This window comes from Lontra canadensis, unplaced genomic scaffold (genome assembly GCF_010015895.1).
Source record: "Lontra canadensis isolate GAN:19392208 unplaced genomic scaffold, GSC_riverotter_1.0 scaffold1, whole genome shotgun sequence".
Classification (NCBI taxonomy): domain Eukaryota; kingdom Metazoa; phylum Chordata; class Mammalia; order Carnivora; family Mustelidae; genus Lontra; species Lontra canadensis.
In genome coordinates, this window is record NW_022630995.1 from 103080332 (window position 1) to 103104676 (window position 24345).

A 24345-nucleotide genomic window follows, 5' to 3' on the forward strand; every position below is an offset into this window, starting at 1 on the left:
TCTCTTTTTCTTTAGACAATCCCCTAAAGGTTTTATAAAGTGTCAAAATTCTCAGGTATATAGTAGAATGACACAGCAGGGAGGGGGTAATATTGCCAAATCATACTGAAAAATAAAAGTGGTTTCATCAAAATTTTAGGGAATACTACAGTGAATACTTCAGTAGGTATATAGAATCCATATTGACTTTCTAGACTACTAATGTCCAAAGAAGAACAGTATAGTTTTATAAATGTATTTGTTAAGAAAATTTCATTTTAGTTTTAGAATAAAATTGCGGTGATTCTTGGGAATTATTATTATCATTACTTAACCATTGTATTAGTTAAAATTAGGTGTTATGGTTAAAGTTAGGTGTTCTAGTTAAATCTGGTTTGGGTTACAACAGGAAAACTTAGAAAGTGAGCTGAATTCACTTCGTGCCAACTATGATAATCTGGTATTGGACTATGAACAACTAAGACGAGAAAATGAAGAAATGGAATTGAAATTAAAAGAAAAGAATGATTTGGATGAATTTGAGGCCCTTGAAAGAAAAACAGAGAAAGATCAGGAGGTAAGAGATATGGAAACATGAAACTAAAACAACACTTTTAAAAGAAGTATCATTCTCTTAAAGATATTTATTTCTATGCATGATGTATGGAAAATCCAACCATTTTCTATGTGTACACACAATATAGAGAATTTAAGAAGTAATTCACTTATATTATTTTTAAAATATTTAAATCATTTGTTTCACATATGAATTATTTTGCTCAAACGTTAATGTGTTGAGCACACCAGAAATACTGTCTAGAATATAACCATTTCCCGCTGAGACCAATATGAATTTTACTATCTAGCTGAATGTTTTATGCATGGATACTCTGTGTTAATGGATTTCATTTTCTTTAAAAGTATATTCCCAGGGCGCCTGGGTGGCTCAGTGGGTTAAAGCCTCTGCCTTCGGCTCAGGTCATGATCTCAGGGTCCTGGGATCGAGCCCCGCATCGGGCTCTCTGCTCAGCGGGGAGTCTGCTTCCTCCTCTCTCTCTGCCTGCCTCTGCCTACTTGTAATCTCTGTCTGTCAAATAAATAAATAAAATCTTAAAAAAAAATTATTTAAAAAAAAGTATATTCCAAAATATTTAGAACATTATTAGAATAGCTGGTAAAGCTGATTTTGATCATGTCTTTTTCCATATCAGAGAGTTATGAAAATTAGTGTAACTAATACTAAATACTAGTAATGAAATTTTTAGAAATGAAACAGATCACTTAAATTTTCTAAATATATAATATTAAGCTACATGTTAAGAGAACCTAATCCAGAAACACTCAGACTTCACACACTTAGAAATTGCCCAAGAAATTCAAGAGATTTCTTAAGAGCAGACTGTCCTTAACCTAAAGGTCACAGACATTATAAAATTACTCTGCAGAATTTTTAAATGCTTATTCATTATTCTGGAACAAGAATCTATAGCCATTATCAGATGATGAAGCAATCTTTGACTCCCCCTACCCCTCAAAATAAGAGCCAGTGTTCTGGTGTAGTTAAAATATGAGTTAATTTGCAGCTACTTCTGAGATTTCTGTGAGGATAGCCCAAAGGGCCACAATGTTTTTACCTTGGTATTGTTTCGTTTCTTACCCTCTTTTTTTTTTTTTTTTTAAATAAGGAAAAAAGAAGTCAGTGCCAAAAGTATTATTTCCATTCTACCTACAAATTAAAGTTAATCCTGGGATGCCTGGGTGGCTCAGTTGGTTAAGCATCTGCCTTCGGCTCAGGTCATGATCCCAGAATCCTGGGATTGAGTCCCACATCAGGCTCCTTGCTCAGCAGGGAGCCTGCTTCTCACTCTGCCTGTTCTGCCTGCAGCTCTCTGTGCTCCTGCTCTCTCTCTCTCTGACAAATAAATAAATAAATAATCTTTAAAAAAAAATAAAATAGGGGCGCCTGGGTGGCTCAGTGGGTTAAAGCCTCTGCCTTCGGCTCGGGTCGTGATCCCAGGGTCCTGGGATCGAGCCCCGCATCGGGCTCTCTGCTTGGCAGGGAGCCTGCTTCCTCCTCTCTCTCTGCCTGACTCTCTGCCTACTTGTGATCTCTGCCTGTCAAATAAATAAATAAAATCTTTTAAAAAATAAATAAATAAATAAATAAAATAAAATAAAGTTAATCCTGCATTTCATGAGTATGTATCCTAAGATGCAAAGTCTATATGTTCTCCACAGAGTTTCATTTAATTTGTTTTAAAATTTGCATGTTAACAAAATACAAAATGTTGTATATTGACCTGTAGACTTCAGTCAATAAAAATGGAGTTTTTCAAGGAAGAGGGTGGTCTAGTGTCATGGTTAAGAGCATGGTCTCTGGAGCCAAACTTGCTTCTGAATAGGATACAACGCCTTGAGCGAGTCCCAGAATCTCTCAGGACTTACTTCCTTTTTCTCTCCACCCTGGAGGTTGAACCAGGTGCTTGCCAAGGCCCTTTCTCACTCCAAATTTCATCTAATTGTATCTTACTTATTATAAATAATGTGTCATAAAATTAACTTTGGGTATAAGTATAGCAATAATTTCTCTAAGTTTTTTACATGATTTATATGTCAATTAATAATAAAACTGAAGCTCATAGAGTATATGACTTGACTCACATCCTGATTTTTTTTTCCTTTTATCCACAGTCAAGGGGGAAAATAATCCTATTCTTTTCATCTTCACTTGGACACAACTAAAATTCTAGGTTCTATATGGTAACCTAAAATATTAAGTAATATAAACTTACTCTTTTGAAAGGTAGTTCTATTCTATTTTAAACTAAAAATACAAGTCTGTGTATGCAGTAAAATATGTTCCCAAACCTCCATTTTGGGGAAAAGCTTAGCCAAAAGAAATAAAAAATCAAATTATGGCCTTGGGACATATGGTCATTGCCCTGGTTTGCCCTAATGGTCTTACAAATAACCAGAGCCCTATATCATTTTCAAATGGGCATATAGGAATACAGTATGTTTAAATAATAATTTTTACAAGGAGGGGTAAACAAAGTCAAGTATTACCAAGCTCAGGGAACAAAGGAAATTCCAACCCTCTACTTGATTTAACTTGCTTAATTTTAGAATTTTAACAACTTGGAGGTTTTTGTCTTGAGGTATTAAATATTTTTGTTTAATCTGCTGAACATTACAGTTGAAATCTGTAATTTTTTTTATATAGCCACCAACTAACTTTTAATCATATCATATATTTTCTCTTTATGCTTAGCATCCTAAATAATACCTCATTCAGAAGTTGTTGTCCAGGCTTTACAAAAGTTCATCTTTAGATTTAGATTAATGAGAACTAGTACTTAAAGTGCTATTTTAAATGACAAGTGAGATAAGTTTTCTTTCTAGATGTTTATTTTCTAAAATAAAAGAGTAATTTTGTAGTTCTTCCTTATTGGTAAATGTGATTTTGTTGCACAGAATTTAGAAACAAGAAAAAAAAGATAAAAGATGGAGTTATTTTAAATTATAGCCAACACAAATGTCTAAAATTTTGCAGAACAGTTGATAGCCACTAACCACATATGATGATTGAGTACTTGAAGTGTGGCCGGTCTGAACTGACTTAAAAATATGAAAAAAAGAGAATGTAAACTATTTAGTTTTTTATATTGATTACATGAATAAGTGGTAATATTTTGGATATATTAGGTTCAAATATATTTTTTAAATTAGTTCTATTTTTTTAATGCAGCCAGTAGGAAATTTTCAATGACTCACATAATATTTCTAGATGATGCTGACCTACAATAGGAATGTCAACACTAGTCTGAATCTAAAATTAGTTAGAACTGAATTAAGCATTCAGAAAATATTACTTTAAAAAGATGCTACTTTCATAAATCCCTTATATTCTACAAGAATTTGCCTTTACTTTTTTCTTCTTTTTTCTCCTTTTTTAATCTTATTTTATTTAAATTCAGTTAATTAGCATGTAGTATATCATTAGTTTCAGAGGTAGAGTTCAGTGATTCATCAGTTGCATGTAACACCCAGTGCTCATTACATCATGTGCCCTCCTTAATGCCCATCATTCTGTCACCCCATCCCCCACCCACCTTGCCTTTACATTTTCAGGACTCATCGAATTATGAAGATTTCATAATTCTAAGAGAAAGTATGTTTATCTATGATAAGTTGTCATTTATGTGTTTTGACACAAAAATATGTAGTATTCAAATATTTAATGCTCCAGATATTTGATGGAAAGGAAACTTTAATAGAAATATATGTATCTTTAGGTATTCTTTATACTTTTAGACAGCTGAAAAATATAAAGCAATAACATCATCTTTCCAATATTTTCTGTGGAATGAACCAACAAGGTAATAACTGATAATATTAAACATATCTCTGTGCTTTAGTGAACAGTGATATTATTTTAAAAGCACCACATGAAACTACCCTAATCCAGACCTAAATTTTAAAACATAAATCCTTAAAAAGTATGCCAGTATAAAGCTAAATGGCTAATTTGTGGGAAGAAAACAAAAAAATCTTGTAGAATAAATACATTTCTGCACTTAACTTCCCCAAAACAAAAATTTATTGAGTTTTAAAGTTTGATTACCAGTATATCTCCTCCAAGGGATGCATACTAATTTGCTTTTGACATTTTTATAGCATTATTAACAGACAGCATAACTGTTACTTGGGTCATGCTGAGGTTTTTTTCTTGTTTACTTGTTTTACAAGGTTTGGGGATATTTTTGTTTGACTTACTGGGTTTCTGTTTGTTTTGTATCTTCAAATAATGAGGCGCTCTGTAACAGTAGCTTGAACAGTTGATCTCAATCCCTTTCTGTTTTGGTGATTCTGAAGCAGTGAATAAATGCTATCTTTTGGAGAGAATTTCTTTTTTTCTTCTTTTTTTTTTTTTTTTGCTTTATTAACTATTGGTTTGCTCTGTTGCCTCTTCACATGCTCTTACAGATGCAACTAATTCATGAAATTTCCAACTTAAAGAATTTAGTTAAGCATGCAGAAGTGTATAATCAAGATCTTGAGGTGAGCATTTATGTTGGTATTTCTATTATAAAGAACTAGAACTATAAAATGTACATCATACATAATTATTTCAGAAAATAAAAGGAACATCTTGTTTTTTAAATATCAACTTTTTAAATTTTACTAACAGTTTAAACTATTAAACATAAGTTCTTTTTAATCTCCTAAAATTTAAATCCAATAAAATATGTTTGTTTCACTTTATTTTTGTTTCACACTTATAGAATGAACTAAGCTCAAAAGTAGAGCTGCTTAGAGAAAAGGAAGACCAGATTAAGAAGCTACAGAAATACATAGACTCTCAGAAGTCAGAAGATATGAAAATGGACTTGTCGTACTCATCGGTAAGAATTAGGTTTATTTTGTTATTTAATCATGTAGGCATTTGTAGTACACCATCATCATTGTTATAGCAAATGCTTGTATTGAACTTACTGTGTGCCAGATGTTGTAATTTTTTTACATATACTATTTTATTTAATCTTGTCAATGACTCTATGAAAGAGGGACTGTTAGTATCATTGCTGTTTTATGGGTAAAGAATCATTCGTACAGAGTTGAGGATATCATTCTTTGAATATTAGTAAGTCGAGGATGAGTTTCCATTAAAAATCAGTAACTCAGGGGCACCTGGGTGGCTCCGTGGGTTGAAGCCTCTGCCTTCGGCTCGGGTCATGATCTCAGGGTTCTGGGATCGAGCCCCACATCGGGCTCTCTGCTTAGTGGGGAGCCTGCTTCCCTCTCTCTCTCTGCCTGCCTCTCTGCCTACTTGTGATTTCTGTCTGTCAAATAAATAAACAAAATCTTTAAAAAAAAAAAAAGTAATTCAAAATTTTTTATTTTTTTAATTGTTTTATATAAATGCATGCATAAGTATGTAGTCAGTATATTCAGGTGAACACTTGTATTGGTATTGATAATTAACTAGAACTGTACATATGGCATGTAACTGAGCATGATTTTATAAATTTTATTAATATTAATGCGTTCTTATAATTTAAATAACTATTTTAACAGTTTGGTATTTTTCAGAAACTGTAGCTCTAGATGATTTTAGTTGGTATAAGATACGTCATTGGGGCGCCTGGGTGGCTCAGTTGGTTAAATGACTGCCTTCAGGCTCAGGTCATAATCCCAGGGTCCTGAAATCAAGCCCCCGAATTAGGCTCCCTGCTCAGCAGGGGGCCTGTTTCTCCCTGCCTCTGCTGCTTTCCTGCTCTCTCTCTGTCAAATAAAATAAAATCTTAAAAAAAAAAAAGATTTGGCATTAAGGGTCTCCTGGGTGGCTCAGTAGGTTAAGGGTCTGCCTTACGCTCAGGTCATGATCCCGGAGTCCCAGGATCAAGCCACATCAGGCTCAGTGGGGAGTCTGCTTCTCCCTCTGCCCTTCACCCCACAGGTGTGCTCCTTTTCTCAAATAAACAAATAAAATCTTTAAAAAAAAAAATTGCATTAAATAACATTTAATCTCATGGCAAAATTGTTCATTTTTGCTACATGCTTTCTATTCTATTTGCTTCGATATTCCTGATTACTTCAAGAAAGTATCAGTTTGATTCTAGTTTTTAACACTCTTTTTAAGAAGGCAACAGTTTCTAGCTGAAATTTTGGTTTCTGTCATTCTTTGGTTTCCATTTGAGTTTTTGAGTACTTTGAGTACTTTTTATTACCTTTTTATTACCTTCTATTAGGACTCTTCGGTTACCTGTTATCAATGACAGACGATCCTTTGTAAAAGTAATCTTACTGTTTTAAGGCACTGGGAAGATAGGCGCTTTCCTATCATCCTGGAGTGTCTGTTGATAGAGTGGCAAGCAGAATTGCCCACTTTTTAAAAGTTGTTATTTCTTTCTCTTTATTCATCCAGTTTATTCATTCATTCATTTGTGCATTAATATTCTGCCAAGGATATATGTGGTTGAATTTATGTAAGCTAATTTTCAATTTGTGATTTCATATCCTTAATCTTAACTATGAACTACTCACCTGCCATGTTTTAGAATGACTTAAAACTACACAAGAAATTTTAACAAGCTAGCTGAACAACAATTGTGTTTACCTTTTTTAAACAATAAGTTTTCTCAGTCTACATAATGCCTCTATAACTTGGAAAAGCATAGTCAGAGTTTTTTAAATATTTTTATTATGGAAAATATTATTTCAGCTTTCATAAATAATGAACTTGATAATTAGCATATTTTCACCATTCTTTATTTATTCAGAATAACGTCTATGTACATGTTCTCTAAAATCTTTTCCAACTCTCACCAAGTTAGATTTCGCTAAATTCTTTTTGTCATGTATATAGGAAATCACTGAAGACCTAAGACAAATGAAACAGACTCTGCTTGATGCTGAAACTGTAGCCCTTGATGCCAAGAAAGAATCAGCCTTTCTTAGAAGTGAAAATCTGGAGCTGAAAGAGAAAATGGTAATTGTTTCCTGTAATATTTATAATAAAACAGTTGTCACAACCAGTACATTTCTGTGAATTTGCAGTGTTTCTCCTAACAGAAAGAACTTACAAGTAAATACAAGCAAATGGAAAATGATATTCAGTTATACCAAAGTCAACTGGAAGCAAAAAAGAAAATGCAAGTTGATCTGGAGAAAGAACTACAATCATCTTTTAATGAAATAACAAAACTCACCTCCCTTGTAGATGGCAAAGTTCCAAAAGGTATTTCATAATTTCAGACTTAATTCTTTGCAGATCTGACTTTGTCTAGAAACCTACCTGAAGGATTTTGTGACTACATTCCAATGATTAGAAATTTTTTATTCTCTTATCTAATTGTTTTAATAGCCTAATAATGAGTTTCAGTATTATTTGAGATCAGTATTTATAACTGCTTCCCTGAAATTCTGATTCATAAGGGTTTAGGAATTATTTTTCAAATAAATTAGACCTGATTTTCAAAAAGTGGTTGAAGAACTATTAACTATTCACCTGTTAACCAACATTGACTCTTTCTTTCATAAATTTAATACAGTCTGATTAAATAATCTAACTTTGCATGTAATTTAGATTGTCCCAATAACTACAGGCTGTTATAATTTACCCAAAATGTCCTAGATTTGCTCTGTAATTTGGAACTGGAAAGAAAGATTACTGACCTCCAGAAAGAACTGAATAAAGAAGTTGAAGAAAATGAAGCTTTGTATAAGGAAGTTAATTTGCTCTCAGCATTGAAATCTTTACCCTCAGAAGTAGAAATGCTGAGGAAAGAGGTAAACACATTTTTAAGCAAATAACTCTTCTTTTGAAATAAAAACCTTTGTAATAGCTTTAAATATTTTGCTGTAGTATATCTTAAAATAGCAGTTAAGAGACTGTAAAGATTTGACTCAACTTGTTAGGAATAGAAATGAATGTAGTTCCTCCTCTAATTTCCTTATATTACTAGAAAGCACATTTTCAAAGCCTATTTAACAGTATGCTTAGTGACCTGATCAACGTAACAACCATTTCTACAGTCCTCAAATGTTTCACTTAAACAGAATTCTAGGCGGACCTGGGTGGCTCAGTTGGTTGAGCATCTGACTCTTGATTTCGGCTCAGGTTGTGATCTCGGGGTCGTGGGATCCAGCCCCACAGCAGCAGTCTTCTTATCCCTCTCCCTGTGCTCCTCCCCACTATGTCACTCACTGTCTGAAATAAATTAAAAAAAAAAAAAATTTTTTTTAAGCAAGGTTTTATGGGGGCATCTAGCTGCTCAGTTAGTAGAGAGTATGAACTCTTGATCTTAGGGTTGTAAGTTCAAGCCCCACATTGGGTGGAGAGATGACTTAAAAATAAAATCTTTGAACAGAATTCTATGGTCCATACTTTTTTCATCTTTTTTTTTGGTACTAATTCTGTCACTATGTTGAATAAAAAAGAGCAATGAGATATAAAGGAGGGAATTGATAAAGTTTAGGGGTAAATCTTGCAGGCTAGTGAACAGTCCTATAAACCATCTGCCAAGCTTTCCTTTCTCTTTACCTTTCTAAAAGAAATAAAACTGACAAGTGGTTGAAGACCAAATGGCAGATATCATGCTAAAGAACTCTAGGAACATTAATTAGTCATTCTAAAAACTCTTTAAAGTAGGTGCTGTTTTTTAGCTCAGCAAGTAGTTATGAAGCCAATAGTTGAGCCAAACAGAAGTGTCTCCTATCCTGAGTCCATAATTGAAACAACCCTGCTGTGTTACCCCTGTCCTTAGTCTCTGCTTTAAGTTTGCTTCTCTTCTTCCCACCATTTCTACTTTACCATTAACAATGATTGTACTGTTCATAAGCTGGATATGGTTTATTTAAATAATAATTCAAATAAACCTTAATTATTTAAATCATTCAGGGATTACATTTTTAGAAATTGGAGCTGTATTCAAAAGCTTTAAAAAAAAATTTTCAAATTCTAAGAAAAAAAACAAAAAATGATACACCAAGAAGTTAGAAAATACTTTAGAATGATAGATAAGGAAATAAAGGCACATCCTGAAATAATGTTTTTCTACTGAGTATCCTTCTCCATGTAATCCTTACTAGAACCCAAAGAGATTAGAAAACAAAACTGAAGGTAAAGTTAAAGAGGATAATACACAGGAATGGTAACAATAAAAATGTTGCCTTTAGGGGCACCTGACTGGCTCAGTGGATTAAGCCGATGTCTTCGGCTAGGTCATGATCTCAGTGTCCTGGGATCGAGCCTCATATCGGGCTCTCTGCTCAGCAGGGAGCCTGCTTCCCCCTCTCTCTCTACCTGCCTGTCTGCCTACTTGTGATCTCTCTCTGTCAAATAAATAAAATCTTAAAAAAAAAAAAAAAATGTTGCCTTTACTTAGTAAAATCTTTTCTTAATTTCAATGTCTTCCCCTCCCCCAACCCCAAGGAAACTTTTTTTCCCCTGAAAGCTGCTTCAGTAGATCCTACAATGCTAACATAGCTAAATTTTACTTCTTTTCCATAGATGCATGATAAATCTGAAGAACTTTGTATAATAACATCAGAAAGAGACAAATTGTTTTCTGAACTAGTTCAAAAGGAAAGTAGAATTCAAGACTTACTTGAAGAAATTGGGAAAACTAAAAATGACCTAGCAACTACCCGGTTGAATTATGAAAGCACTGATCAAGAATTCCAAGATTTTAAAAATCATCATATTGAATTTGAGCAAAAGTATAAGATGGTCCTTGATGAGAATGCAAGAATGAATCAGGAAATAGGAAATCTCTCCAAACAAGCTCAAAAACTTGGTTTAAGTTTGGATGCTTTGAACACAGAGGTTGGTACAAGACATCCTCTAGGGAAGCAGTCTTTAGCCTTCTGAGATTTGGCTTCCATATATATACACCACAGAATGCTCTGCTTTTCACATTTACTTTTTTTTATTTTAAAGCTTCCTCCCAAATCTGAAGAACTTCAGCCAAAAACAACTGAGAGTCAAAAAAGTTCAAATGAAGTGGAAGAGCTGAAGGAACAATTAGAAAATAGAGATTTGAGGCTGCAAACTATGGAAAAGGAAAAAACAATGATTGCTGAGCAACTTCAACAAACTTTAGCAGAAGTAAGAACCTTAACCCAAGAAAAGGAGGACCTAAAACAACTCCAGGAGAACCTAAACATTGAGAGAGACCAACTCAAAAGTGACATTCAGGATACTGTAAACATGGTAAGGCTTTGACGGAGTAAACTCTGAAAACTCAGAGCCTCTTTACAAACAGTACCAGAGCCATCACTCATGATTAATGATCAAGTAGTCACTATACAATTACTTCCACTATTTCACTTTATTCTAATGGAAATTGTTTTATTTCTCTGACAAAGAATATAGATACCCAAGAACAATTAAGAAATGCTCTTGAGTCTTTGAAACAACACCAAGAAACAATTAACACGCTAAAAATGAAAATTTCTGAGGAAACTTCCAGGAGTTTGCATACAGAGGAGAACCTAGGAGAAACTAAAGATGAATTCCAGGAAAAGGTAAATGGTGTTTCCATTCAAAGTTTTACATATGTGTAGATGAGCTTTCTCTTCTACCTCAAACACTTAAGTACATGCTGATAATTGCAATCTTGTTTATTATTCATAATGCTATTAACTAACAGTACTTTATAAGCTGCAACCCTAATGTCTTTAAGATAATTTCAGATATAATTGCTTAAAATCAATTTGAAAAAAAAAAGGCAAAAATTAATTCAAACTTTGAGCTGATATTTTCTGAGGCCTGACATATTTTAAATGTCTTTAAAGACCCCTCTGAATTCTAAGAATATAAAAGAGATTACTAATTATTTACCATGTCTAAAATATGTGTTTTATGTCCGATTTTACATATTAAACTTGCTTAGAGATCCCTATAAAATCAATGTGTATATTTTATTTATGCTTGTTTTCTAGGGTTTATGCCATAATTTTACTATCAGGTTTTTAAATCTCACCTTAATTTATTCTAAGTAGTACGGTTTATTTTGTTCTGAAATCTTAGGAGAAAAAGGTCTTAGCTGGTTATTTAATTATGTACAAGAAAGGCTACAAGAGGCTAATGATTTTTTTTTTTTTTAAAGATATGTGTTAGTTCAATAGGGCAGCCATCACAAAATATCACAGACTGCTGACTAAAACAACAGAAATTTACTTTCTCCTGGTTGTGGAGGCTAGAAGTCCAAGATTAAGGTGCTAGAAAATTTAGTTTCCGTTAAGTCTTCTCTTCGCTGTATACAGATGGCACTTTCCTTCTGTGTTCTCACAGAACCTTTCTCCTATGCTCAAGTTGAAAAGGAGCACTGGTGTTTCTTCCTCTACTTAAAAGGACACCAGTCCCGGGGAGCCTAGGTGCCTCAGTCAGTTGGGCGACTGATTCTTGATTTCAGGTCAGGTCTTGATCTCCGGGTTGTGAATTTGAGCCCCACGTCTGGCTCTGCACTGGGCATGGAGCTGAATGAATGAATGAATGGACACCAATCCTATGGTATTAGGGCTCCAGTTTTATGACCTCATTTAATTACCTTAATTACCCACCTTAAAGTCTTTCTCTTCACATATAGTCACATAGGGTTTAGGACTTTAGCATGAATATTGGGAGGACAAAATTCAGTCTGTAATAGATAATTGCCTATAATTTCATCCAATGGATTCATTTACTATATACATTTCTGTTTTTTCAAAAATGCTTTTGATATATATTATCAACAAGATATTTTATACTGTCTTTCAATTTTATGCACTTAATGCTATTTAACCCAAAATATTTGCTACTAGGAATTTAAAACATCCATCAGTGGGAGACTGGTGAAATAATCTTTCATACATCCATAGCTTGGAATTGCATATGTATATATAATATGTATCTATGTATATAGATAATGCAACTGGGTTTATACAGTCATAAAATTTTTTAAAACTGCGTATTACATGCAAACAGAAAAATCACCAGGATGGACATTTTATTAAATAAAAACAAATACTGCTTCAGAATAATTCAGTAAGCTCCAACTTATATAAATAAATCTCTTTATAGATTTATATGCTATTACTTTATATAATGAGCTTTTTTCCCGCATTTGCCCGGGGTACAGTATTCTTGCCTTGGAAAAGCTTTTCCTCTTTCTCCCTATGCTTTAGTACTTCTCTCCTAGAAAAGCATTTTCACTTGTTTTATATGTTTTATGTTCTTAGCTTATCTATAGTTTGGATCAATCAAATAAGCCAGAGGCATTTGACTTTGATTTAAAATTTATAACTTTCACTTTCATTGAGGGCAGGTTTTTTGAAAAGATTTTTGAAAGTAAGATACAACAATTAATAGCTGCTTTTAAACAAATGCAAAAATGCAGTCATAGGGCCTCATGAGAAGGGGTGTAATAGCAGAAGAGTAAGGGAAAAGAAGAGTTCTATTCACTGGGACCAGCTAGTGTGTGGTATTAAGTTTATGTTAGAAGCATCTATGTTGATAAAAAAATGTCCAACAGGCTTTTTTGTTTCCCAGGGATTTCTCAAATCTGGGATGGAAGGTTGGGGTCAGCTTGGTCTTCTGTTACTATGTTAATGATGGAATCCCACATGGACCCCTCTGTTCATCTGGGCCCCACAGGGCTACATTAGTAGGTCTCATAAATCCCCTAAAAGTGCCCACATTGAATCCTTGATGTTTCTCTCTCTAGAAAGGCAGTTTCTCTAGTGTCTTGCAACAGAAAGTTTAAACAATGATTAGTAAGCTTATCTCATGTAAAGGACACAATTCTTTTTTTTTAATTTAATAAAATCTGTTAGATTTTCTCATGGTAACTGAAATACTTTCTAGGCTGAGTTTAGTTCTAAAATATCCTTTGGGTATTCTCACATACTTTGTCTCAGCCTGCTTTATCTTTGTGTACAGTCCTATATGTAGGAGCACAGATGTAAGATTCTGAAGTACAGTATCTGACAAACTCGACCCAATGACCGTATGTTCCTTACATTAAGTTCTAATGTATTAGATCTGTGTTTGCCATTGTTAGAAACTCAAGCATACTGCCAATAGTAAGAGATAGTAAAATAAAGTATGATTTGTCCAAACCCATTCTAGAGAATTGAGCAACTACTCAAAATTATAATTTGAAGATTAGGTAACAGCATGGGAAAATGTATGTGCTCTAAGCAAAATTGAATATTTTATATATATATATATATATATATTTATATTTATATATTTATTTATTTATTACTGTATTCAAAAGAAATTTTTCAAGGACAGACTCTGAAAGGCAATATTCTAGAATTCCAGTAGTGGGTTGTGTGAAGCTGGTATGTTGGATGATTTTTTTTTTCTCTTTACTTTTCAGTTTTTTTCCAATGTAATTGTAGATTATTATAAAAACTTTTTTTAAAAGATTTTATTTATTGGAGCAAGAGAGAGAGCATGGGGAGGGGCAGAGGGAGAGGAAAAGAGAATCTCAAGCAGACTCCCCACTGAATGTGGTGCCTGACACATAACTCAAGCCAAAATCAAGAGTCGGATGCTTAACTGACTGAGACACCCAGGTACCCCATTATTAAAAGTTTTTAATACATATTTAAAACTTCATAAAATACAGCCAATATGGAGCTGTATTTATTTCCTGGGTGTGTAAGGTTACATAGTGATAACCTAATTTCACACCAATGATTTTAATGTCAGTTTTTGTCTCACTTGATCAAGAAGTATATGTGTTAGGTTACCTTTGCTTAAGACTTATTTATGGATAAATTAATTTATGTAACGTGCTTTTTTTAAGCAGAACATAAAAAGTATGTATTTTTAAAAGATTATACTACTATATATACTACTACTACTATTATTTATATTATACTACTATATATTATACTACTATAATATGAAATCTATTTTTATCAAAGTTATTTTGCCCTCTCATATGATAAAACTCCAACTTTTTGTGAATACTTCTGAATGCTTCTGAAAATAATGATTTGTTGTGAGTGGGGTGATAGAGAATCATTTCCAGCTTTTGATGGAAAGAACATGGTGGAGTTCAAGGTGGCTTACTTTCTTTTTTTTTTTTTAAGATTTTATTTATTTATTTGACAGAGAGAGATCACAAGTAGACAGAGAGGCAGGCAGAGAGAAAGAGGGGGAAGCAGGCTCCCCACCAAGCAGAGAGCCCAATGCGGGACTCGATCCCAGGACCTTGAGATCATGACCCGAGCCAAAGGCAGATGCTCAATCCACTGAGCCACCCAGGTGCCCCTGGCTTACTCTTTCTTAAAATTAGGTTGACCCATCATCATACATGAAGATAATTGTTAATTATCTACAGCTGTTCAGGTAGTTCTTAACCCATGAAAAAGAGTACACTTAAGGACACAAACTCTGGAGCCAGACCTCTTGGCTTCAAATCCTGAGTGACCTTGGGCAAGTGACCTATCATCCTCTCTCAGATTCATGTTCCACATCTGTCGAATGGAAATAATACTCGTACCTACCTCATAAGGTTAGAGTGAAGAGTAAATGTGTCAATAAATGAAAAGAATGCCTGGTAAATAATAAGTAATGTAAGTTTTGGCAACTTTCATTACTATTAAAATTGTAATTAACTGAGAAATTCTTTATTTACACTTTAGGTGGTTGACACAAATAAAAAACAGAATTTGAAAGCTAAAAATACTCAAGCACTGATTGTGAATGTTGAAGATAATGAGCTAACTGAGCAACAGAGAAAGATGTTTTCTTTAATACAGGAGAAAAATGAACTGCAACAAATGTTAGAGAGAATTACAGCAGAAAAGGAACAATTACAGACTGACCTAAGGGAAAATATTGAAATGGTAGGATTTAGCACTGTATACTTAGCAATATATTCTTGTCTTGTATGTTGTGGATTTTTACAACTTTAATGAGGCATAATTTACATGTGAGAAATGTATCTGATGCAAGTATACAGTCTGATGACTTTTGACAAATGTCTCTATTTGTGTACCCTCCATCCCAGTCAAGGTGTAGAGCATTTACCTCTCCCTTCAGAGCTCTCTTGCGCCTTGACCCCTGCAATTCTGATCTCACTCTCTACCCCATATAGTCACTGTCCTGATATTTTTTAACCGTAGGACACTTCCTCTCTTCTAGAACTCCATACAAATAGAATCATACAGCATGTACTCTTTTGTACCTTACTTTTTTTACACTCCTTTTTATTGCTAGGTAGTGTTCAATGTATGAATAGGCCACAAGTTGTTTAGCCTTTCTCCTGTTGATGGAAATTTGAGTTCTGTCCACTGTCTGGCTATTTTGAATGAAGCTGCTGTAAACATTCTTACAGAAAACTTTTTATGAACATTTCTTTTTAAAAGTCCTCAAGTGTATCTAAATGGAATAGCAGGGTCATAGCAAATTACTAGACTGATTTCCAAAGTAGTTGTGCCATTTTACATTCCCAGCAGCAAATTAAGAGAATTCTTATGATTTCACATCCTCACCAATGCTTCATATTATTGGTGTTTTCAATGTTAGCCATCCTATTAGGTATATACCTCATTGTTTTCATTTGCCTTTCCCTAACAATTAAGGATATTGATCATTTTTCATATGCTTATTGGCTATTGCATATCTTTCTATAAATTACCTGTTCTCTCAGTGATGTGTTGTGGATTTTAGTGTATATGTCTTTATCCACGTTTTGTTAAATTTGTCCCCTAAGTGTTTCTCTTCATTTATTCTGTTGTAATTTTTAAACTTCATTGTTAATTATTCATTGTTAATGTTTGCCATATTGTCAAATCTACTTTAGTTTTTGATTCCGTATTTAGAGGCAATATAATATGTATAGATTGAAATTGACATTTTTTGAAGTTTGCTGTGGATTACAGGAGAACCTGAACTTTTGTGTAATTTTCCATATTTCTTGGGGTTTTCTGGTCAAAAGAGCTAAGTTTAAAGAAGAATACAGACAAAAGTCATAGTCTGTTCTTGGTCTCATGTTTGCAGTGTTTTTGTGGTCATGACTTGAGACTGCACTGTTTAAGCTGATAACTAGGGTTAGCCTACATCATGCTAGCAAAAGATAGCTGCCATTTTGAGCTTGCTGTTAACTGGTGCTTTAAATCACAACTATTCTGGCATATGAAGAGCCCATAACTAGTCTTATCATCAGTCCATGAAAGTTAGAAACCGTCTCCTTTGGCTTAAGGGTAGAAAATGGGCAAACCTCTCAAGATAAAATACTAAATCCAGTTCTAATTTTCATGATAGGAATGTAAGTGAAGTAATAATGAAACAGCATAAAAAGCAGTTGTTTGGCATCTATATGATTAAATTAAAGACTCTTTAAGATAATCTTTTCCAATAGAATTTGCCATGATTTCTTCATTTTTAGGCTGAGGTAAATGCTGATTTTCACCTGATTTATAAATGTAAGGTAATATGTATCTTAATCTCAACTTTTTTTAAATTCTAGACTATTGAAAACCAAGAAGAATTAAGAATTCTTAGAGATGAACTTAAAAAGCAGCAAGAGCTCGTCGTACAAGAAAAGAACCACACCATAAAGAAAGAGGAAGAGATTTCTAGGACCTGTAAGAAATTAATAGAAGTTGAAGAAAAGCTAAAAGAAAAGGTGAATTTTTAAGTTACCTTCCTAACCATATTATATTTCCTGACTAAACTTTTTTTTTAAAAACACATTTTGATTGCTCTAGAGCTAAATTCTAAAAATAGCATATATCTCCCAAATGAACACATCTTAATGCTAATATTGTGGACAGTTTCAACTCATACCTATATTCAAACCAACATTTTTTTTTCTTTTTTTTTTATTAACATATAATGTATTATTTGCTTCATGGATACGGGTCTGTGAATCATCAGTCTTACATAATTTACAGCATTCACCATAGCACATACCCTCCCTAATGTCCACGACCCAGCCACCCTATCCCTCCCCCTATCCCCCAGGAACCCTCAGTTTGTCTCCTGAGATTAAGAGTCTTATGGTTTGTCTCCCTCCCAATCCCATCTTATTTCATTTTTTCCCTCTGTACCTCCCATGACCCCCTGCCCTGCCTCTCAAATATCAGAGAGATCATATGATAATTGTCTTTCTCTGATTAACTTATTTTGCTCAGCATAAAAGCCTCTAGTTCCATGTATGTCATTGCAAATGGCAAGATTTTGGTTTTTTGATGGCTACATAGTATTCGTGTGTGTGTGTGTGTGTGTGTGTATACCATATCTTCTTCATCCATTCATCTGTTGATGGACATCTAGGTTCTTTCCATAGTTTGGCTATTGTGGACATTGCTGCTATAAACATTCGGGTACATGTGCCCCTTCGGATCACTACATTTGTATCTTTTGGGTAAATATCCAGTAGTGCAATTGCTGGGTCATAGGGTAGCTCTATTTTCAACTTCTTGAGGAGCCTCCATACTGCTTTCCACAGTGGCTACACCAGCTTGCATTCCCACCAACAGTGTAGGAGGGTTCCCCTTTCTCTACATCCTTGCCAGCATCTGTCATTTCCTGACTTGTTAATTTTAGCCATTCTGACTGGTATGAGGTGGTATCTCACTATGGTTTTGATTTGTATTTCCCTGATGCCGAGTGATGTTGAGCACTTTTTCATGAGTCTGTTGGCCATCTGGATGTCTTCTTTGCAGAAATGTCTATTCATGTCCTCTGCCCATTTCTTGATTGGATTATTTGTTCTTTGGGTGTTGAGTTTGATAAGTTCTTTACAGCTTTTGGATACTAGCCCTTTATCCGATATGTCATTTGCAAATGTCTTCTCCCATTCTGTCAGTTGTCTTTTGTTAACCAACACTGTTTGTGAGGATTATATTATTCTCGTCTTCAGATGAGAGAGGCCTTGATTCATTTAAATTATCATATAATATATTCATTCATCAGAAACTTTTTGGAAACTACCATAGCCTAGATGCTGTTCTGGGTGCTTGAGATCCATTAGTCAATAACACAAAGATCCTGCCTTTATTAAGATATAGTAGTGATTCTTTAAAATGTAAGCTTTATGATTGTTACCATCTCTTAGACGTTTACAGTTTCCTGACTCATTTCTTTTATGGAAGTAAGGTGCTGTTGTAGTATTTGTATAAGAGCTAAGACTCTTGTAATAATTGTACCGCCCATGTAATTCTAAAATGTACCACTAAGACTTTCTATTTACTCTAAGGACAGTGCCACATGCATTATAAATGATATATTATGATTTCCACTGCACTTCTGTGGAGTGTTTTTCTCCTAGTAAGTATTCTCTTATTTCTCCTCCCTTTCACTATAACCTAACTAAATTTACTAAAACCTGATGTCTGTTTCATACTCATTCTAAAGAAGTTAAATTAATAGGCTTATAAATTTAATGCCTCAGTAATGAGCCACTAGGTATTATATAAGACTGATGAATCACTGACCTCTACCTCTGAAACTAATAATAAATACATTATATGTTAGTTGAATTTAAAAAAAATAAAGAGATAGACTTATTCATATTTATTAACTTAAAAAAAGTTAATGCCTCACTAAAATTAACAACTCAGGAAACAACACATGTTGGTGAGGATACAGAGAAAGGGGAACCCTCTTACACTCTTGGTGGAAATGCAAACTGGTACAGCCACTCTGTAAAACAGTATGGAGGTTCCTCAAAAAGTTATAAATAGAGCTACCCTACAATCCAGCAATAGAATTACTGGGTATTTATCCAAAGGACCCAAACAGATTCAAAGGGGCATATTCACTCCAATATTTATAGCAACAATGTCCATAATACCCACAATATAGAAAGAGCCCAGATGTCCATTGACAGACGAATGGATAAAGAAGATGTGATGGTATATATATTTATAATGGAATATGACTCAGCCATCAAAAAGAATGAAATCTTGCTATATGCAATGATGTGGATGGAGATCATTATACTAAGCAAAAGAAGTCAGAGAAAGACAAATACCATATGATTTCACTCATGGGTGGAATTTAAGAAATAAAACAGATGAACATAGGGGAAGGGAAGGAAAAATAAAATAAGACAAAAACAGGGAGGCAAACCATAAATTCTCAACTATAGGAAACAGGGTTGCTGGAGGGGAGGAGGGTGGGGGGATGGGGTAACTGGGTGATGGGCATTAAGGAGGGGACTTGAAGTAAGCAGCACTGGGTGTTATTTGCAACTGATAAATCACTAAATTCTACCTCTGAAACTAATACACTATATGTTAATTAAATTGAATTTAAATAAGTTTAAAAAAATTAGTGTCCCAGTAGTTTTTTGAGCTACCCCATAAGGACCTTATTAGAAGTAAAAAATAGATTATCCAAAAATTTTTAAGAGATGAGGAATTATAGTTATTTGTCAACTATACCTTTATATTTAATTAGTCTCTTTTTGTTTTTCTCATTTTCACTTTGCCTCCTTGATTAACCTACTGACACCGTATTAGTTTCCTGGACCCTCTTTATCAAATTACCATAAACTTGGTGGCCTAAAGAACAACAAATTTATTGTCAGATGTCTGGATCCTAGAGGTCCAAAATCAAGTTGCTGGCAATACCATGATCCCTCTGAAGGCTCTAGGGAAGAATCTCTCCTTGCGTCTAATAACTGTCCTTCACTCCCAGCTGCCCTTGGTGTCCTGGGCTTATAGCTTTATCACTCTTATCTCTGCCTCATCTTCACAGGACTTTCTCTGTGTCTCTGTGTGTCCTTTTTGTCTCTAATGAGGACATTCTGCATTTAGGGCCCACCCTAATCCAGTAGGATTTCTTCTCAACCCTTAATTAATTACATCTGCAAAAAACCGTACTTTCAAGTAAGGTGATATTCTGAAGTTCTGAATCGACTTGAATTTTGGGTAGGACACTATTCAGCCCACTACTGTTACTATGCTTAGAAGGATACTTTACTTTTAAAGCTGCTTGTCTGTATACATTTGGAGTATAGCCAGGGCTGTGATAATGATTATTTCAGTTCAGCAAAGTATATTTCACATGAGATTTTAAGAGTATATAGGGAAATTGATAATTAAAAATTTTATTTCTTGGGGCACCTGGGTGGCTCAGTGGGTTAAAGCCTCTGCCTTCAGCTTGGGTCATGATCCCAGGGTCCTGGGATCGAGCCCCACGTCGGGCTCTCTGCTCGGCGGGGTGCCTGCTTCCCTTCCTCTCTCTCTGCCTGCCTCTCTGCCTATTTGTGATCTCTGTCAAATAAATAAATATCTTTTTTAAAATAAATAAATAAATAAAAATTTTATTTCTTAAGAGCCAACAACTACAAGAAAAACAGGTACAACTTCTTAGTGTACAAGAAGAAATGAATGAGATGCAGGAAAAGATGAATGAAATGGAGAATTTGAAGAATGAATCAAGAAACCAAGAATTAACATTGGAACGTATAGAAATGGAGAGGCTAGAGTTGGCTCAGAAGCTCCATGAAAATTATGAGGAAATGAAATCCATAACCAAAGAAAGAAATGATCTAAAGGAATTACAAGAATCATTTGAAATAGAGAGAGAAAAACTTAAAGGATACATAAGAGAAATCGAAGCTACAGTAAGTTATTACCCTTTTCTTTCATCTATTGAATGTTTCTTTAAAACGGAGCCAGTTGAAACAGGGGGAGGCAATGTTAAGATGATGTGGTTGAAATATTCATTAGATATCTCTTCCTACTAAGGGTCTAGAAACAAAAGAAGAACTAAAAATTGCCCACGTGCATCTTAAAGAACAACAAGAAACTATTGACGAGCTAAGAAAAAATATTTCTGAGAAGGCAGCTCAAATAATAAATATTCAGAAGCGTTTAGAAAAATCCAATACTGAATTACAAGAAAAGGTTTGTCTCTTCTTCTCTCATTTGTCCCTTCTTCTTTCCTTTTTTCTTTGAAGGAAAGATGAGCAATAAGTAGTGACTATGTTAATAGTATATTCATTTATTGGATACTATTTGTTGAGTGTATAATGTGGCAGGCAGAGTCCTGGGTTATAGAAATAAAATGGGAACAAGATGAACAAAATTTCTATGATTATAGAACTTACTCTAGTAGAAAGAGGTAACTAGTAAATTAGCAAACAAATGAATAAGATAATTTAACATAATGGCAAGTGCTGTAGAGGAAATAAAACATTGGGATAACTGAACTAACTTATTTTAAAGGCTGCTGTGTGCCAGCCATTGAAACTATGGATATGAATAAGACATTGTTCTCTCCACACACACACACACACACACCCCAGTATGGGCATATAAAATAATCCCTCAATTTGAGTAGGACAAATGCAGAAATATGATATGCAAATTTACATGGAACCACAAATGACCATAGGAAAGAAGAATTAATCTGTAAACAAAAAAATTGGCACATAGCATTGGAGCTCATCTGAGAATTAGGGACCATTATTTATTGAGATATAATCTGCTCAGTGATTATTTCTCTCCTGTGGCATTTGGGAACTAGTATAGAAATGAAGAAGTGTGCAACGGACAGAATTAACAGTGTGTTAGTCAAGTATAAGAATTGATTCACTTTGGATGTAAGCTGGAGCAAAAGAAAATTATGGCAGAATATGACCAGCAGAAAAGTCATAAATAGCTTCGGTAGGAATCAAGAGAAAATTAATAAGTTGGAGTTCATGATCCACAGTAGGCTATGGTTTCAGGATCACTTTTATTTCTGTGGATAATATCCTCATCTTTTCCCTTTAAAAAATTATGATAATATGGCAGCAGTCTTTCTGGCCATGGGTCCTGTCCCCCTCCTTTAATAAAATCACCTTTTTGCACACACACAAAAAATTATGATAATAATCTCTAGATAGTAACCTTGGTATTTTATGCATATCACAAGATCCCAGTGCTTCCTGGGGAACAGGAGCTACTGCGTAATGTGAAAGAAGTCAGTGATACTCAGGGAACAATGGATGAAGTGGAGATGTTGGAAAAGCAGTCCAAAACCAAGGAGTCAGTGACACCGGCATGCACAGAAATAGAAAGGATCAAGTTGACTGTAAAACTTCCAGAAAGTCATGAAGAAACAAAATCTCTGACTGAGGAAAGAGACAACCTTCAAACGATAAAAGAAGCGGTTCAGGTTGGACAAGATCAGCAGCAAGAAGACATTAGAGAAACGTTGGCTAAAGTAAGTTTCATCCTTTCCTTCCATTTAATAAGTGTTTTATAAGAATCAATCTTGGGGAAAGGAAGCCCTTATGTTATAGTTACAGTGTTATGATCATGTTTTCTTTAAATGTCTCTTGATTATGAAGTGATTGGAAACAGAACTAAAATTATAAATACTAAAAAACTGCTGAAATTGAGAGAAAACATTTCAGAAAAGACAGCAGTCTTCTTTTTCTTTTAAGATTTTATTTATTTATTTGACAGAGATCACAAGTAGGCAGGCAGGCAGAGAGAGAGAGGGGGTAGCAGGCTCCCTGCTGTGCAGAGAGCCCAATGCGGGGCTCGATCCCAGGACCCTGGGATCATGACCTGAGCTGAAGGCAGAGGCTTTAACCCACTGAGGCACCCAGGCGCCCCGACAGCAGTCTTCTTAAATATTTAAAAATATTTAGAAAAACCAATGCCAAATTACAGGAAAGGATAAAGCCAGAAAAACCATGTTTTTCCCTTCTTTAAATCTATTCCTACAGCATCTCATAAGGCACTTCCTCAATCTGAGAATCACCCTTCTTTCCCAGTATCCTTTCCTCCCACTCATTCTATAATCCAGGCACCAAACCTTGTTGATTTTAAGGTGTGTATGTGTGTCTGGGTGCATTTGTGTATGTGTGTGTGTGAAATCTTCCACCTTTTCTCCCCACATTGCCAACACCTTAATCCAAGCCATCATTATTTCTGTCCCTGGCTTTCTGCGGTAGCCTTCTTATTGGTCTACCCATGTTCATTCCTGTACTTCTGTAATTCATTCACCATTCTGAACCCAAGCAATGTTTTCTTCTTAAAACCCTTTAATAGTCTATCACTACTCTTGAACTAAAGACTAGAATTCTTCACATGGCCTCTGAGGCCCTGGGTCCCATTCCTAGCTGGTCTCCAGCCTTATTTCTGCTCACTCTTAGCCCCACTCATGATACTCCAGCTTATGCTTCCTCATCTTGTGGCTTCCAGATGTTCTGGTCTCACCGCCTGTAGCATTTCCCTCCGCCCACACCTAATTAATACTCTCACCCTTTAGTTCTCAACTGAAGATTTCCATCCCCCAGGAAGGCATCCTAACCACTCAGGGTAAATTAGGTTTACCACATACCCTGCAGGAACCCAGAAACTCCTTTGGTAAGATTTGGCATAATGTCTCTTTCCCTCTGAAGTGCAAGTCTCAAAAAGGCGAAGATCATGTAAGTCTCTTTTACCATTGTATCTCCAGCCTCTAATAAGATAGTAACAACACAGTGAGCCCTCAGGAAATAACTGCTCATACCTGAGTAATGACGAGTGGGAGAGTGAAAAGAATGCTCTGTAATGAGCCACTGAATCCTGACTTAATCATTTTAGAAAAGGTCCTGATTTCTTTTCCCCCAGACTAAAAGATCTTTGGCTGTCAACACTATTGTTTTTAGGATTCGCTTAAGATCCAGGATCCTCAAGACAAACAAGATCAGTCCTTCAATGTGAAAGAAAAGGACGAGGAGGCTGAAGAAATCCTGAGTGAGCTGGAGCTACCGCAAGAGCAGCTCGAAGCCGGAGAGGCGGCACTGCCACAAGCAGGCGTGGAAAGGCTCGAGATAGCGGAGGGGCTGCGAGAAGTTCTTCCGTCTGAAACTCACCAACTCAAAGAAAGCATGCGAGAAATGACAGCTATGGTAAGTTTCATCC

The 24345-nt window shown here is 34.8% G+C and overlaps 1 protein-coding gene across 2 annotated transcripts in view; it reads left to right on the plus strand.

Annotated features, from left to right (window-relative positions):
- CENPE (centromere protein E) overlaps positions 1 to 24345 on the plus strand; it is a 76973-nt gene that overhangs the window by 18596 nt on the left and 34032 nt on the right. For both annotated transcript variants that reach the window (XM_032860620.1, XM_032860628.1), the window contains exons 16-30: positions 389 to 556; positions 4966 to 5040; positions 5265 to 5384; positions 7349 to 7471; positions 7555 to 7720; positions 8117 to 8271; positions 9995 to 10309; positions 10424 to 10696; positions 10852 to 11010; positions 15127 to 15330; positions 16956 to 17114; positions 20775 to 21065; positions 21190 to 21348; positions 22361 to 22651; positions 24090 to 24332. In XM_032860620.1, coding sequence (XP_032716511.1) covers positions 389 to 556; positions 4966 to 5040; positions 5265 to 5384; positions 7349 to 7471; positions 7555 to 7720; positions 8117 to 8271; positions 9995 to 10309; positions 10424 to 10696; positions 10852 to 11010; positions 15127 to 15330; positions 16956 to 17114; positions 20775 to 21065; positions 21190 to 21348; positions 22361 to 22651; positions 24090 to 24332 — 2901 coding nt within the window. The remainder of the gene's footprint in view (positions 1 to 388; positions 557 to 4965; positions 5041 to 5264; positions 5385 to 7348; positions 7472 to 7554; positions 7721 to 8116; positions 8272 to 9994; positions 10310 to 10423; positions 10697 to 10851; positions 11011 to 15126; positions 15331 to 16955; positions 17115 to 20774; positions 21066 to 21189; positions 21349 to 22360; positions 22652 to 24089; positions 24333 to 24345) is intronic.